This window comes from Sander vitreus, chromosome 7 (assembly GCF_031162955.1).
Source record: "Sander vitreus isolate 19-12246 chromosome 7, sanVit1, whole genome shotgun sequence".
In the NCBI taxonomy this organism is placed as follows: Eukaryota; Metazoa; Chordata; class Actinopteri; order Perciformes; family Percidae; genus Sander; species Sander vitreus.
The window spans coordinates 25350331-25365508 of record NC_135861.1 but is presented as its reverse complement, the minus strand read 5'-3'; the positions used below and the strand labels follow the sequence as shown (position 1 = coordinate 25365508).

The window sequence follows — 15178 nt, the reverse complement described above, 5'->3', positions numbered from 1 at the left end:
TGGCACATTTAACTGTTGAACAGCCTTAATGAAGTTACATATTTGTAAAGAACGGAAGTAACAGACTGAGCCAGCTTGCTCCAGTCAAATGAGATGGAATGAGCTTTTTAGTTGAATGGAGACGTGTAAGTGATTAAGGCCTAAACCTCGGAGCTGCTGGCAAAGAGCCAGATTTTGTGCTGTGGCTGGCAGGGTCGACACGTGGATGGCATGTGATTGGTAACTTAATTTCATAATTTGGTCACATGTTTTGCTGTTAAAAAAAACAAGGATATAATCTACTTTTTGATGTCTGTCTGACACGGCTGATTGCAAACTGTAAGGGACCCATCTGTTATAGTATAGTCCTGTGATTCCAGCTTGTCCTAGTAAAGTGCAGTACACATCTCTCACCAGCAGACAGTGATATAATCTTCCTTGTGGTCATTATTACTGTATAATCTGGTACATGGATTCCAAACTAACACTGTCATAATGTAGTAGGGTGTTTTCATTTATGCAAAAATAATTGCTGCTCCACTTCACAAACAAAGGGCTAAAATGGGAGGAAAACTCAAATCTGATGTAACTTTTTCAATGCAAAGTGAGAGTAAACAGTAAATAAAAATACCCAGATTGCAGTGCTGTGTTGGGTCAATCTAATGGGTTATGTGTCTGATTTTAAGGAGGTAGTCTGTAATGGATTCTGCTTTTAATGCAGTTTTTTCACCAAACACTTTGGTTTGTGTGCGTGTCTATTTATTTAAGTATTTCTTTATAAAAAGCCATCTGGCGATTCTTTTGCAGTGCTCTGACTCTCTCTCTCTCTCTCTCTCTCTCTCTCTCTCTCTCTCTCTCTCTCTTTTCCCTCATTCCTAAAACCGGTCAGCTTGAACCATTTAATCGTATAAACATACAGGACTGAAACTGTTATAACTCCTCTCTTCATTTGATATCACTCTGGTGGTATTTTTATTTATATCCTTGCTGCCTTGAAGACTTTTACAACTTTTCCTTGGAGGTAAGCATCATCATTGTCTCATCCTCTCTCTCTGTCTTTCTGTCACTGTATATTTTCGGTGACTACCAGGGTTCACGGACCAGCCTGGGGAGCTCAGGGGTTTCCCTGTGCACACACACTTGACCAAGGGCTCCAGGGGGTTTGGTTTCAATATTGTTGGGGGCAGCAGGCCGAGAGAGTTCCTCCAGGTCTACAGTGTGACTGCAAGTGGTCCCTCAGCACTCAAGACAGGTAAACATACAATAAATCAGGGACAATTACTGCATGAGAAAGCGATCTTAATTGTAAAAATGATGTGTGATATGATATCGACTAGAGAAAGGAGGGACACATTCTCGGACACAAATATTTACTTGTATATATTAGTAATAGTACAAGACATATCTGCAGACTGAGAGCTGTAACTATAGTTGCTGAAATCTTGCAAAAAGAAAATATTTTAGTCAGCGGTGTGTTTTACCATCTCTCTAGTTCTCTGTCTCCACTCTTTGGGATTATACCTCTGGAACTATCTGATCTCCCACAGCAAGTGTATAGCACAATCAGTCCTTAATCCTCAGGGCTAGCACACCATAATCAAGCTATCATAACAACGTGTGTATACAACGGTACACACACACACACACACACACACACACACACACACACACACACACACACACACACACAAATGTCCATACAGGCAGATATTACCATTCTAGGAAGCAACAGCACAAGCTGTCTCAGCAGGGGCTGATCTAGTTCATATCTGTTAATAGGTTTAGAGGAATTAGTTGGTTGGATTAGTCCACACCCACGCAAAACACACAGCCAATGTTTCATTCGCAAACTACACTTATCTGCACGCTCAAGCATATGAAAATGGTCAAAAAAGATGAAGCAGTAACACATATTGTCAAAGGTGTGTAATTTTGCTGCAGATAATTTAAAATCAGGTGTGTCGGACTGGGGGGTAAAGGGGATTGAGTACCCAGGGCCCTCATGTGAGGAGGGCCCCAAAAGATGCTAGAATGAATAGCTGTGGATGCGGGGAGAGACCCATAGAGAATGCCTTTCTACAGGGCCCAGAATTTTGTGCTACGCCCCTGTTTAAAATGCCCAGTATTATAACGATATCTCTGTGTTTTCTTTTGTGCTTTATTAGCGGACATCCTGGTGTACATCAATGACTTTTGTGTGTTGGGGGTGTCTCACAAAGAGGTGGTAGAGATGCTCAAGTCTGTGCCTGTGGGCCACACTGTGGATGTAGAGGTTAGAAGAGGGTATCCCATGCTCTACAACCCTGACGGTTGTCCCAAGCAGCCCCCGCCAAGGCTACTGGACAGCGGGGAACCCATCCTACCACCCACCACCACCCAGCCTCAGCCTCTGCACCAACTACCTCGTCTCCCGACACCCACTCCCAACACCCAGCACTTTGACTATAACAGGCACCACAGTGACGGGAGGTACATGGAACCAGGGGCGACTCTAGACACTAATGGAAATGCTATGTCTTTTGCTACCAGACAGCCGGCCTCATACAGACGCTCCAGTATGAGCAACGCTGCCTCTCCCCCGCCTGTGCGTCCTCCTCGTTCACTGAGAAGTTTAGCCCGGCTGCAGTCGTTCGACCCAACGCTCGCCAGCCAGAGTGACAGTGAAGTTGTTTCTGCCATTGGTTCCCACAGGTAACAGATACACACGCGTATGACACAAATGAAGTTCCTGCAGAGATTGTATTTTAGAGGTGCATTCATTTGAGTTTGTAATGCCCTTTTTAAAGTGATTATTGAAAACAATTAGCAGTTTGATTGCAGTGATTTTAAAGTAGTATTGAATAGTTTGAAAGTGTGCCTGTAATTTCAAATTCAGTTTAATAAGGTAATACTGTGCTGTAGGAAATGAGAATCAATGAGAAATTAGATTTAATCCAATAATAATTGAGGGATTTTTGTGTGGCAGAATTCTTTTAGTTACCTTTTGTTCAAATAATGAGAGGAAATGCATTTTGTATATATAGTATATAACTGTATACTATACAGGCTGCAGTGACAGGTGATGGCAACAATACCATTAGAATGTAATGTACGTTACAAGTTCTTCCATTTATCATTGATTCATCGTTTTCAAGCAAAAATACCAAATGTTAGTTCCAGCTTCTCAAATGTATGGATTTGGTGCATTTAGTTTTTGGCCATGTATGATAGTCAATGAAATATCTTTTGGTTTTGGTTGGACAAACAATCTATTTGAAGATGTCACATTGGCCTCTAGAAAATTGTGATAAGCATTTTTTAATTGTTTTGACATTTTATAGACTAAAAAATGGATCAAGAAAGTAATTGGCTGATTAAAATAAATAACATCCTTAGTTGCAGTCCTAAACATTTCTGCACCTGAATACGTGTCAAAGCAAAGACATACTGTATTTACTTTGGATTTTGACTCCTCACATTCTTTTTCATCAGGGCATCAATTATCCGTAATCACAACAATAACTCCCTCTCAACGCCCCCTCATCCTTATCGTTACGGCACATCCAAGTCGTCTGAGAGTGACCTGTCCACCTGCACTATGTCGGGGTCCCGGCTGCCTCTGCCTCAGTCACCGAGGAGGCTCTCGTCCTCCCCCGGCGGCCCCCACAGCGCTCACTCCCGCCTCTTCAGACCGCAGACCTCACATCTCAGACCTCCTCCCACCCCTGACAGCCCACACCATTATCGTGGCTTTAACGGTTTCCATGGCAACACCAGCCCCACTGCAAGTCACAGCAGTGTGTCCTCTCCTGGGGCAATGAGTGTGGGCAGTGCAGTTTGCAGTTTGAGCGGAGGGGAGCTGGTGCCAGTGGCCTTGGGGAGGACCGAAGGAGACCGAGGACTCGGCTTCAGCGTGACGGCTGGCGGTCCAGGAGGCAGGATGACTATAGTGAAAAGAGTCTGGGACAGGACGCAGTGCAACTCCCTGCAGCCAGGGGATGCTATTGTCAAAATCAACGGAGCAGATGTCCAGAGTCTTAGTTTTACACAGGTATTAGAGGACCAAATGGGAGGAAAGTCAGGAGAAGTAATGTGAACTAAACACAATTCATAGTTGATGGGTTGAAACAGTGGCTTTTTTGCTTAATATGAATACATTTCTGCTTGCTTCCCTTTGCCATGGGGTGCATGAGTTTCTCTTCTCTGGTGAGCTAAAGAGATCAAACTATACAGTATTTCAGAAAAAAATGTAAATGAGAGGAAAGCCTGTAAAATAATCAAAATTTTGAGTAAAATCATTCATATTTCCTGTATTTGGGGTGGCAGTAGCTCAGTCCATCAGGGAGTTGTGTTGGGAACCAGAGGGTTGCTGGTTCGAGTCCCCATACGGACTGGAGTGTGGACTGGTAGGTGGTGCCAGTTCACCTCCTGTGCACTGCCAAGGTGCTCTTGAGCAAGGCACCGAACCCCCCCAACTGCTCAGGGCGCCTGTCAAGCACTCGCAGCCCCCTCACTCTGACATCTCTCAATTTGTACATTTATAGGACCTGAGCATGTGTGTATTCCAGACCTATGTGTAGTGTGTTCTAGCAACATAGTGAACATTTTTTTATTTCAATAAAATGTTTAAATTATTACCTTCATAAATATTCATCTCCATACCTCCACGTTACTGAAAACATGCTAATCAATCAAAATGAGAGATGAACACCACCTTGTCAAATGTACCCAAAGAATTTCAAAATTAGTCACAATTTATGTATGCGTTTGTTAACAGGTACAAACAGTTCTCCAGGAACACACCAAACAGGCGGAAGTCATCTTGTTGATTTACAGAGGAGGTATATGATTCACATTCGTTGTGGAGTCAGTGATTTTAGTAACTGACTAACAAGTATTCTCTGTGGCTAAATTCATCTCACAGTTATTTTCTCTGTCATTATCAGGCATCTATCACTCAACCATCTCTCCCGGCTCCACCCGGAGACTCCCTCCGCCTCTACTCCGCCCCCCTCCTCCACCTGTTGGTTCAGACATCTCCTCTGTGCTCCCAGAAACACTGCCTATGCCCCGTACCTCCATCAGCAACCCTGCCTCCCCAGCTCCGATGTGCTCCTCGCTGATCCAGAGCACCAGTTTTTTGGAGTCGATTCCAGTGACCCTGACCATGGAACCCAAAGACTGGATCAACACGGGCCTGGAGGACGAGGCAGGTAGTGTCACAGTTCCTGACTCCGGTCTAGAAAGCCAGGGTGGGGAACGAACTTGGCCGCTCAGAGGGTTTGATGTGGAGCTGAGGAGAAAGCCAGGAGAGGGCTTTGGGTTCGTCATTGCCTCTCAGGATGTGGAGAATGGCAAAGGTGAGAGCCAACTACATACAACTATAGTGACAAATCATATTGTGCAACATGTGATTAAATATAGTACATGTTTTGCAAAACTGTATTTCTTTTCATCTAATGATCTGAAGTAGAAGTGTATGGCATTACGCAGCATTAGTTGAACTTTCTTGGCCCAGTAGAACCGTTTGGTTACCTGCCCAGGGAAACAGGTTTCATTTGGATGTCCTTGTGGACAGATGCACCATTAGGTAATTGCAGATTAAATAGTGGTGGTCACCATGGCTACATGCCACCAGATGAGTCATGATGCTTCATCAACCCTTTTCTTATAAAGTATTTTCCCCCCAGGCTGATTGTATTGTTGAAGGAAATCAGTTTTGGCATCCACTATTGTCACAGAGTGGTTTATCATGGAGTTCACTTTTGGCTAGCTAGCAGAAAACATTTCTCTATTTTCATGAAATGCTAAATGCAAATGCACTTTCCATGAGATGTTTGATAGTTGTAGTTTTACAGGGGGTTATGTGCTGGACAGTAACTTCCTGAAGTTTCAGCTTGGTGCCTGCCATTGGCAGTAACCTCATATTTATTGTGCAGACATCATGGGAGTGGTATTCATCTTCTCATCGAACTCTCAGCAATAAAGCAAATAAGTGTATTTCCCCAAGTGTCAAAAATATTCCTTTAAGAAGTGAACAGGGTATTTACAATTATTTTAGTCCTGCTCTTTTTAATACAATTTCTCTCCAGCAAAAACGGATTTTGTTAAAAGTATCATATCACTAGTATCGCACTCTGTTTTCTCGATCCGCTCTGACCTGATAGGACATTGAGGCTTGTTTATGTTCTGTCTGGCAAGTGAGCACATCCTCCCCTGATTAGCTTTTAGTGTAGTGCTTATGAATAGCCGGTTAACCGCAGCATCCCCATGATGAATTACCCCCCTCTTCTCTTCCTATGTGTTGCATTTGCTGCCCTCTATTCCGGTTTGATGCAGTTCATTTTGCTTTATGGGCCAAGCAAACACCGTTATGTTTTCATGGTGAGATAAAGGTTGTAGGTGCACATGTCTCTGCAGCACAGACACCCTCCCTCATCAAAACCTCCACTTTATTTTCACAGAAAGAACAGAGGGGACCTGTCTCTGCATATCTGCCTTTATCCTCCTCTATCATTTCCTCTTCCCATCTCTCTCTTCCACTTCCTCTCATCAGTCTTTCTCTCCATCGCTCTTATCTTCCTCACACGCTCACACCCACTATTTTCCTTTCTCACCCTCTCTCTCTCTCTTCTCTCTCTCTCTCTCTCTCTCTCTCTCTCTCTCTCTCTCTCTCTCTCTCTCTCTCTCTCTCTCACACCCTTTGACTCTGCAGTAAAAGCATCCAGTCTGGTTTTTCAAAAGATTAAAACTCTCCCCCTCTCTCTCTATCTATCTCTTTCCCTCCATCCCTCCCTCCGCCTCCCACCAACCTCTCCATTGCTCTCTGAATGCTCAAGAGAAATGCCACACTGAACATTTCCCTCACAGAGGAGCAACAGAGGGGACAGCCAACCTGTGTTTCAGCTCCTGTTGGCCGTTACATGTGAATCTCAACACCTCCAAGCTGCCTGACAAGGAATTGAGGATTACATTTTTTGTTTGTTTTCTGCGCATGCTAATCAAAGAACCATGCTGGAGAGACTACAGTCTGCTTTGAAAACTGTGAAGGAGTCTAAACGTAATTATTCGCTCCACTTCTCGTTTCATGTTTACTAAAAAGAAAATGGGAGGGTACTGGTTTGGTGCAGTGTTTCACGTTCAGCTGTGTGCATGAGCTAGAGGTTATAATTCCGTGTTGCACGCTAAAGTTTGCTCGGTCAGATGTTGACTTTGGCAGTATGAAAGTTACATCCACAGGCTCACATCTTCTAGATGTCAGATAGTTGATGAAACTGATGCTGTGGCAATATGTATTGTGGTTATTTTATTTTTTTATTACAGTTATACTGGATGATGATTGCAGCAGCAGCAACAACAACAACGGATATAAGGGAATTTAAAATATTTTTAACCCAGCCAGGCTTAAAGCAGCACACAACTTGATGTGTTAATGGTCTTTGTATTAGAGCCATTAGTGAGCTACACAGGCATAAAAATTAATGGATTTAATAGACAGTATTAGAAGTGCTGTCAGCATTAACTCCCCTGCACACACACTACTTGTATGAACGATCCTGCTAAAGATCAACAGTGTTCTCCCCGCTCTCCGGCATGTGCTGGACATGTACAGGCTGCTGTGGGGATGTCTGCACCGGCAGATGCATCTGGGCTGCAGAGGGGGATTTTATGATGGTGGGGAGGGGGGGCTGCTCCGACTCCTGAGCTGAGCGGTGATCAGTGCAGAGCGTCAGAGGCTGGCTGGCTGGCTGGCTGGCTGCTGGGTATACTGCAGTGGGATTACTCTGGACAGGAGAACATGGAGAGCCAGAGGAAAAGACACTATGATACAAAGGAGTCCATTTGGATGGATCTGTGTGTGTGTGTGTGTGTGTGTGTGTGTGTGTGTGTGTGTGTGTGTGTGTGTGTGTGTGTGTGTGTGTGTGTGTGGCAATGTACATCTGTCCAAATCCCTCTGCATGTGAGTCACTGTGTGTGTGTGTGTGTGTGTGTGTGTGTGTGTGTGTGTGTGTGTGTGTGTGTGTGTGTGTGTGTATGTGTGTGCGTGTGTGTGTGTGTGTGTGTGTGTGTGAGAGAGCATGGCCGTTGCATGTGTATTCATGTGTTTGGCGACTGTTGGACTAATGTATTATGCATGATAAGAAGACTATTTGCAAAGCTGCCTTGGCTTTGATTTGACCTGATTGCCGTTCCTGCCTGGGTCACCCAGATTAGGCCCAGATTGGAGATATGTCTCTGGACTCAGAATTATAGGCTGTACTTTTTAGCAGGATCATCAATCCAATGTGACATAACAACACAATATTCCTAGCGCCCACAATTGCATTTTGATTACATGGTGATTCATAAGACAGTTTAAACTGCTGTTTATCTGTTCTATCCTGGAGGGATGTAGACTAGGATGGCAGTTATTTACCCCAGCTGAATGAGAGTTTCAAAATTGTTTATGCTGCCTGCTGGGTTACATAAGGCCACTGGCAAGACTCTAGATGGGCCAGCTGTCACCAAAGCCCAGCATAACCTCAGAGAGGGTTCAGGAAGAGCGCAATGGGGAGTTTACTAAGATACAGAACGAGGAACAGAAGATAGACTTAGACTTAGAAGTCTACACAGAAAGAGACAGACTGTCCAGCTAAAAACTGTAAGAAGCTTTTTAGTTGGTGCAGGAGATTAATGGAAGCAAATTTATTTTCAGGCTGCTCAATATTTTTCTCATCAACCCCAGACGCTGACCAGAGTGGAGCTTAATTGTGAGTGATCTCTTTGAACAGAAGATAAGACAAATTGAGTTCCTGATGCATGCAGCTAATTGTTCCTCCTCACATTGTACGCTCACTTCAATTCAGAGGTCAGATTAATTGAACAAAAAGACAGGAACACTTACACATCAACTGCAACCTCAGCTACACTCTCCTGTGTAAAATAGCTCTCCAGGAGTGGTGTGTGTGTGTGTGTGTGTGTGTGTGTGTGTGTGTGTGTGTGTGTGTGTGTGTGTGTGTGTGTGTGTGTGTGTGTGTGTGTGTGTGTGTGTGTGTGTGTGTGTGTGTTTTCTTGGTTAACTATATTCGTGGGGTCCAAAAAAACGTGAATACAGTATACTTGTGGGGTCCGGACAGCTTTGTGGGGCCAAAATGCTGGACCCCACAACTTTAAAGGGCTGTTTGAGGGTTAAGACTTGGTTTTAGGATTAGGGTTAGAATTAGGGTAAGGGTTAAGGTTAGGCATTTAGTTGTGATGGTTAAGGTTAGGGTAAGGGGCTAGGGAATGCATTATGTCAATGACGGGTCCCCACAAAGCTAGTGAAATGCACTGTGTGTGTGTCCTGTATGCTAGAGGCATGCTAATGCAGACAGACTGCAAGTTTGTGGATCTTAGACGAGCTGAGCATAAGAATCACTGTATAAACCGAAGTGTAATTATCTACAGTCTGTTATGCAGTTTGACAGATTCAGGACAGAAAAATATTGCTGGAAAAGCTTGTGTTCCATCACAGTTTTTTCTTGTGGAGGACGACAAGTCATTGAACAGCGAAAAACAGTTCCTGGTGTGTCAGCGGATGGAGAGATAGGTTGATAGATGGGAAGATGAAGGAGCAGAGGAGAGTGTTTCAAGGAGACAGTGGGGGAGGTGTAAAAGAAGGCTTCTGTGGAAAGTACTTTATAAAGTAAACCCTGCCAAAAACGATCCAAAGCTTAATTAAGGCTTGTTTTAGGAAATCTGGCGAACGCACCTGTGAAATAAATCTTCTTGCTTTTAAATTGATCTGCATTTGACCCAACTTGTTACTCACTGCCTTCAGTTAAAAGCAAAGTTTTGGAACTCTGTGTTCCAATTGCAACTTTATTTGAGTATGAACTACTCAACAAGTAACTCAAGCAACAAGTCATTGAAGGTAGTAGTAACTGAAGTTAACGGATGTTTTCTGTCCTCTTTTCAGCTGCTTCACTTCTCCCTCACCGGTTTGTGACGGTACGTCGAGGCAGCCCGGCGGCCAAGAGTGGTCAGATTCGGCCTGGAGATCGATTAGAGGCAATAGAGGGGCGCTCGGTGGTGACTCTGCCTCATCGGGAACTTGCTCAGATCCTTCGTCGAGCAGGAAACACTCTGCGCCTCACCATTGTCCCCCGGCCCAGCACCTGTAAGCATAGACACAAGTATCCAGGAAACACACACACACACACACACACACACACACACACACATATATATATACACATACATACATATACAGCCTGGTTCTTGACTTGCAACCAAATTTTAATCATCATTTATTTCAGATTCTTCAAGCCTTGCAGAAACCACTGAGTTTGACCCCAGTAACAGAGGCAGGAAGGGTCAGAGGTTGCGTCCAAAGGTCAGGGCAGCACCGTAATTAATAACGTGTGCCTCATGATCACTTTATTGACTGGAATTTTTATTATTATTATTATTATTATTTTATTATTATTATTATTATTATCTTATTTACTGTCTGTTTGTAATATTCCCTGCTGTGATGATGATCAGTCTCTCCCTCTGTGCTCTCTCTGCACTCGTCTCCCAGCGTGACTCCAGGTATTACAGTGTAGACCTGGATCGTGGCCACTCAGGCTTCGGATTCAGCCTTAGAGGGGGCAGTGAGTACAACATGGGGCTCTACGTCCTGGGACTGATGAAGGGGGGGCCAGCCTCACGGAGCCTAAAAATGCAGGTGTGTCTGTTTACTGTAATGTGTGTGTGTATATAAATATATATATATAAATATAAATATATATATATATATATGTGTGTGTGTATATATATATATATATATATATATATATATGTATATATATATATGTGTATATATATATATACGTATGCATTATCCATTGAGTTTATCATCTCAATTGTATTATTATTATTTGCACTTCTGTATGTGAGCATGTGCAGTTGTACACACATTTTTCTTTTGAATAATACACAGCAAAACTTCCAACAGACATTGGATGAAGTTGGGGTTGATTAATAACAGGATACTTGTAATTACATACTATATACTTCTACTAATACAAAAACATATGTTCCTGTACTGTATTTTGATGTTGTGTTACTTAAAAATGTGATTACAATATTTATTTTCAATTTGCAGACGAGCCTTGCTTTTGGTAAACATTTCAGTTAAAGCAAGACACTTAAAATCCCTGAAAAAAAGCTTTTCTCAATAACAATAAATATTTATGAGCAACAGTAAAAGTTACAGTTTAAAAAATAATAATAAAAAAACATCTTTAGGTATTATTTATTGGATGAAACACTTAAAACTCAGTTGATCTTCTTCATCAGGACTGTGTGGTTGATTTGATTGACTCATGGATTACTGGGACACTGGGACAAAGTCATTGTACATGTATTTTCTGCCATGATAAGTCAAAATGTCTGCTGTATCTTAGTTACTGTTACAGGTTTATTAGTCTCGCTTTGCCAGACTTTCCTCCACAGTGTGCTGAGGAGGGTCTGGCTAGTCCACACAGTATTCCGGGATGGGAGAAAAACGTGCTCTGGTTTATTGGCATTTCTTTAAACCAATCACAATCGTCTTGGGCGGCGCTAAGCACCGGGCAGAGTCACAGTGCCTCTGCAAAATAGCCTTGGCTGTGTACGTTTAAAAGTTGTTTTAGTTGCAACAGAAAACTCAGATTGGACAGTTAGTCTAGCTAGCTGTCTGGATTTACCCTGCAGAACCATAGTCCTCATAAATCCACCGGAGTTTAGAATTACAACACAAAGAAAGTGTAAGGTAATGGTATTCCGGCCGAAAAGAGTTAGCCTGTCTCCGCCCTCCTACGTACTTCCACTCAATTTTCATTTTCCTTCAGTACACAGTCTGTGTTTGCGGTATATTCTTGGGTTTTCTCTGGCCAAATATTTGGCGGTCCAATCAGCGAACAGAGGGAGTGGCTGAGAACGATGACGTTGAGGTTGTGAGCTAATTTCAGTTGTAGTTCCGTAATGGCGGCGGAGAACGATGTGATCAAAGCCATTCGGTCCGTTGTGGCAACGCTGCCGAATATCCAGAAGTTAAAGCCCGAGCTCAGCAATCTTTGCTGAGTTTTGTTGGTGGCCATTATGTTGTGGCCCTCCTCCCCACGGGATTCGGGAAAAGTTAGATTTTCCAGCTCGCTCCGTTAGTGGTGAAGGAGTTGGCTAAGGCTAACGCTAGCGATGCTAAGCCGACATCACGACCAAACGTTAGCGATTGGTTATGGCAGACCCAGAGTGGCTCTGGGCAGATCCAATAGTTTTAAACTTCAACAGAGTACCCGCCTTCAAGGAAGTTAACACTTGTTAATGGAGAGTGGCCAGACTCTCTGTACAAATGAAATGTACGATAGTCTGGTAGGACCAGGCTAGAAAAGAGTCCAATCCCGAAAGTGGAACGTCGTGGATATAGACTACAGGTTTATATTACAGAATATTCCGTTATTTGTATGATATAATACATATGATATTTAATGCCGTGCCGTTGTGTTTGTGTGTTTGGGGCTGCAGGTGAGCGATCAGCTTGTGGAGATCAATGGGAACAGTACAGCAGGGATGACCCACAGCCAGGCGGTGGAGCAGATCCGCAGAGGAGGCCACCGCATCCACCTGGTCCTCAAGAGAGGAAACGGCTATGTGCCTGACTATGGTGAGACACAGTGGGAGGATATATCAGGGATGTTACCACCTTGTGTTTACAGGAAAAATTCTAAGCATGGAAATATATGATATATTCAAATTCAAGACATTCAAAAACTTGGAACCTCTTGTCTTTTGCATGTGATGCATTTGTCTTGGGTGTGTTTTTTCTTCTTTACCTGTGGGACTGATTCTAACTAACATACTTTTACCTTTTTACTCTTTCTTTTTCTTTTGTGGGGTTTCCCACCTTTTAACCCACATCTGATCCTCTTTTTTTCTGCTTTTAACATTCCCACCACATTTTCCCTCTGGATTTGGGCTGTCTTGGTTTTCCTTTTTTTTCTCCCCCAAACATTCCTCTCCTTTCTTTTCTTCTCCTTTTCTCTCTCTCTCTCAGTGGAGCTCTCCAGTTTGTCTCTATGTATGACCAACTCCAAGCTAGGCGAGCCTTGCTTCTATGTCATTGGACGGACAGAGAATACGCGGTTGGTAATGGTTCCTGTTAGTTCTCCCATTTTCTGTCTCTCTACTGTACATTCCTCTACTCAGTCACCACTGCTGTCTTCACTCGTAGTGAAACATACATCACAGCCTGTGTGTTGGACATCCTTCTTATAAGATCATCTTTATTATCAACTTAAGTGATGCTGTAGAAATGTACAATATTATACCGATTTCTTGCCCAATTTAGTTTCCCTCAGACCTACCTCTGAACAGGCTGCACCAGCTTCACAATTTGTAAGCACCCTGAATTATTTACCAAAAAGAATGGTACAATGACACTATTATGGAGCATACTGATAAGATGTGTGCCGTATTTCAAATGAAGAGTTATCTGAAGGTTGTACTAAAATAGAAAAGCAGTTGTTGTTACACAAGCTGACCAAATGCACTGACAAAGAAATAATACTTTCTGGATTTCAGAGCTCTTTAATAACAGATTACATAATGCTCTCTGCCAGAGATTTTGCTTTTCCTCTCTTTTACCTGCCTATTCAGTCTGTTTTCTCCTCCTCTCTCCACCTCCCTCTCTCCATGTAATGTGTGTCCAGGCCGTAAGCAGAGAATCTCCCCCACCTCCCTCCTGCATCACCCCAAGGAGCAGGGTTTGGCTGCAGTAGACTCCACCGGGCGGAAGGGGCACAGCTCCAAGCAGAAGAGGAGAAGCAGGTCTTCAAATGGACGTGAGAGAGAGAAAGGGACAGTAAGGAGCAGAAGAAGATGGGGCTCAGAGGGAGGAGGACGCCCGGCTTTACAAAGCCCCATCTCTGATTGGGAAGAGAGGTCTCGGGAAGCCAGGGACAGGAGGAGGAGGAGGAGGAGGAGAAAGAAAGAGTCCCAGAGTTTACCTAGAGATGCCCTCAGGAGTTATGATGATAGTGATACAGAAAGAGGGACAGTGAGGGGAAGGAAACTGGAGAGGGAGAGAGGGAGGAGCAAAAGCAGAGAAAGTCAAACTGAGGAGAGGGTGAGGAAGGCAGAGGGTAAAGAGTCTGAGGAGAAGGAGGAAGAGCATGAGGTGCCTGCTGTTGAGGAAAAGGTGGAGGAAGTAGAGGGGAGAGTCAGTTTAGAGATACAGGAGAGTGACGATGATGTTTTCTTACCCATTCCAAGTCCTAAGCAAAAGCTTCCCACACCCAAACAAAACTGGGAGGTGATGTATGATGAAAACTGGGACATGGCAGCAGAGTACAGGGAGCAGGAGAGGCCATGGGGTGATGACAGGGGTGCCAGTAGAGAGCCAGGGCTGAATGAAGAACAGAAAGACGACGATGTACAAAACTGGCGTGCCGAGAGGCCTTTACGAAGCGTTGCTGTGATAGATCCGGTGTCACAGAGAAAGCACTTCTCCTTCCTCGCCTCCAAACTGTCCATAGAGCAGCTGAACGATGATGAGTTAGAGTCTGGAGGCAGCGAATCTGACAGCAGCGTGTCAGCTGCCAGCATCTCGGGCCTTTCTCTGGCCGCCACAGACGCTGGCGGGCACAGGGTAAAGGTGCTCCCAGGCCCTTGGCTCACACCCAGCCAGCAGAGGCTTGCTCAGGTCGTGGAGGGGAACAGGCGCCCAGGTCGTGGAGGCGGACAGGGAAGGCAGGAGGGAGAAGCGCTGTCTTTTGACTTTTAACTGGAAGTAGAGCATGCAGCACCTGTAAGACACAGTATCAGATCCTGTCAGTCTCACACTGTTAGACCTCGACTTGTTTTTCTGCAGCTACCCACACTACCAACATGTTCTCTCAGTCACTTTGATATCTACAGTATGAAGTCATATTCTTTGTGCCTTTTTAGAGCTGACCTCTGGCTGGTGTTAAATGTCAATATCACAACTTGTAAATGACACCAACATGGTAAAGTTATGTCTGTTTTGCTGGTGAAAAAAACAATAACATTGTCTTTTTTTTTCTGAGGCACTCTTGCCCTCACTATGTTTCACTCCTCTCCTTACATTTGCAGCATTAGTCATAGATGTTTCCAGGACAACAAGGTATTTCAGACACCTTGGTTTAACCTACTTCCTATCTCTCAGTCACCTCTCGGCATCTCTGTCTTTGCGCTACTTTAGCAGAGTAATCCTCTC

The 15178-nt window shown here is 43.9% G+C and overlaps 1 protein-coding gene across 2 annotated transcripts in view; it reads left to right on the top strand.

The window, feature by feature from the left end:
* The window catches only part of magixb (MAGI family member, X-linked b), a 41383-nt gene that overhangs the window by 25801 nt on the left and 404 nt on the right, over positions 1-15178 (top strand). Inside the window, exons 8-18 of one of the 2 annotated variants that reach the window (XM_078255590.1) lie at positions 1070-1231; positions 2145-2670; positions 3451-4009; positions 4736-4799; positions 4905-5318; positions 9896-10096; positions 10236-10312; positions 10502-10648; positions 12469-12607; positions 12998-13101; positions 13653-13817. In XM_078255590.1, coding sequence (XP_078111716.1) covers positions 1070-1231; positions 2145-2670; positions 3451-4009; positions 4736-4799; positions 4905-5318; positions 9896-10096; positions 10236-10312; positions 10502-10648; positions 12469-12607; positions 12998-13101; positions 13653-13721 — 2462 coding nt within the window. In that variant the 3' untranslated portion in view covers positions 13722-13817. Of the gene's footprint in view, positions 1-1069; positions 1232-2144; positions 2671-3450; positions 4010-4735; positions 4800-4904; positions 5319-9895; positions 10097-10235; positions 10313-10501; positions 10649-12468; positions 12608-12997; positions 13102-13652 lie in introns of both variants that reach the window. The other variant, XM_078255589.1, reaches the window with a different exon arrangement.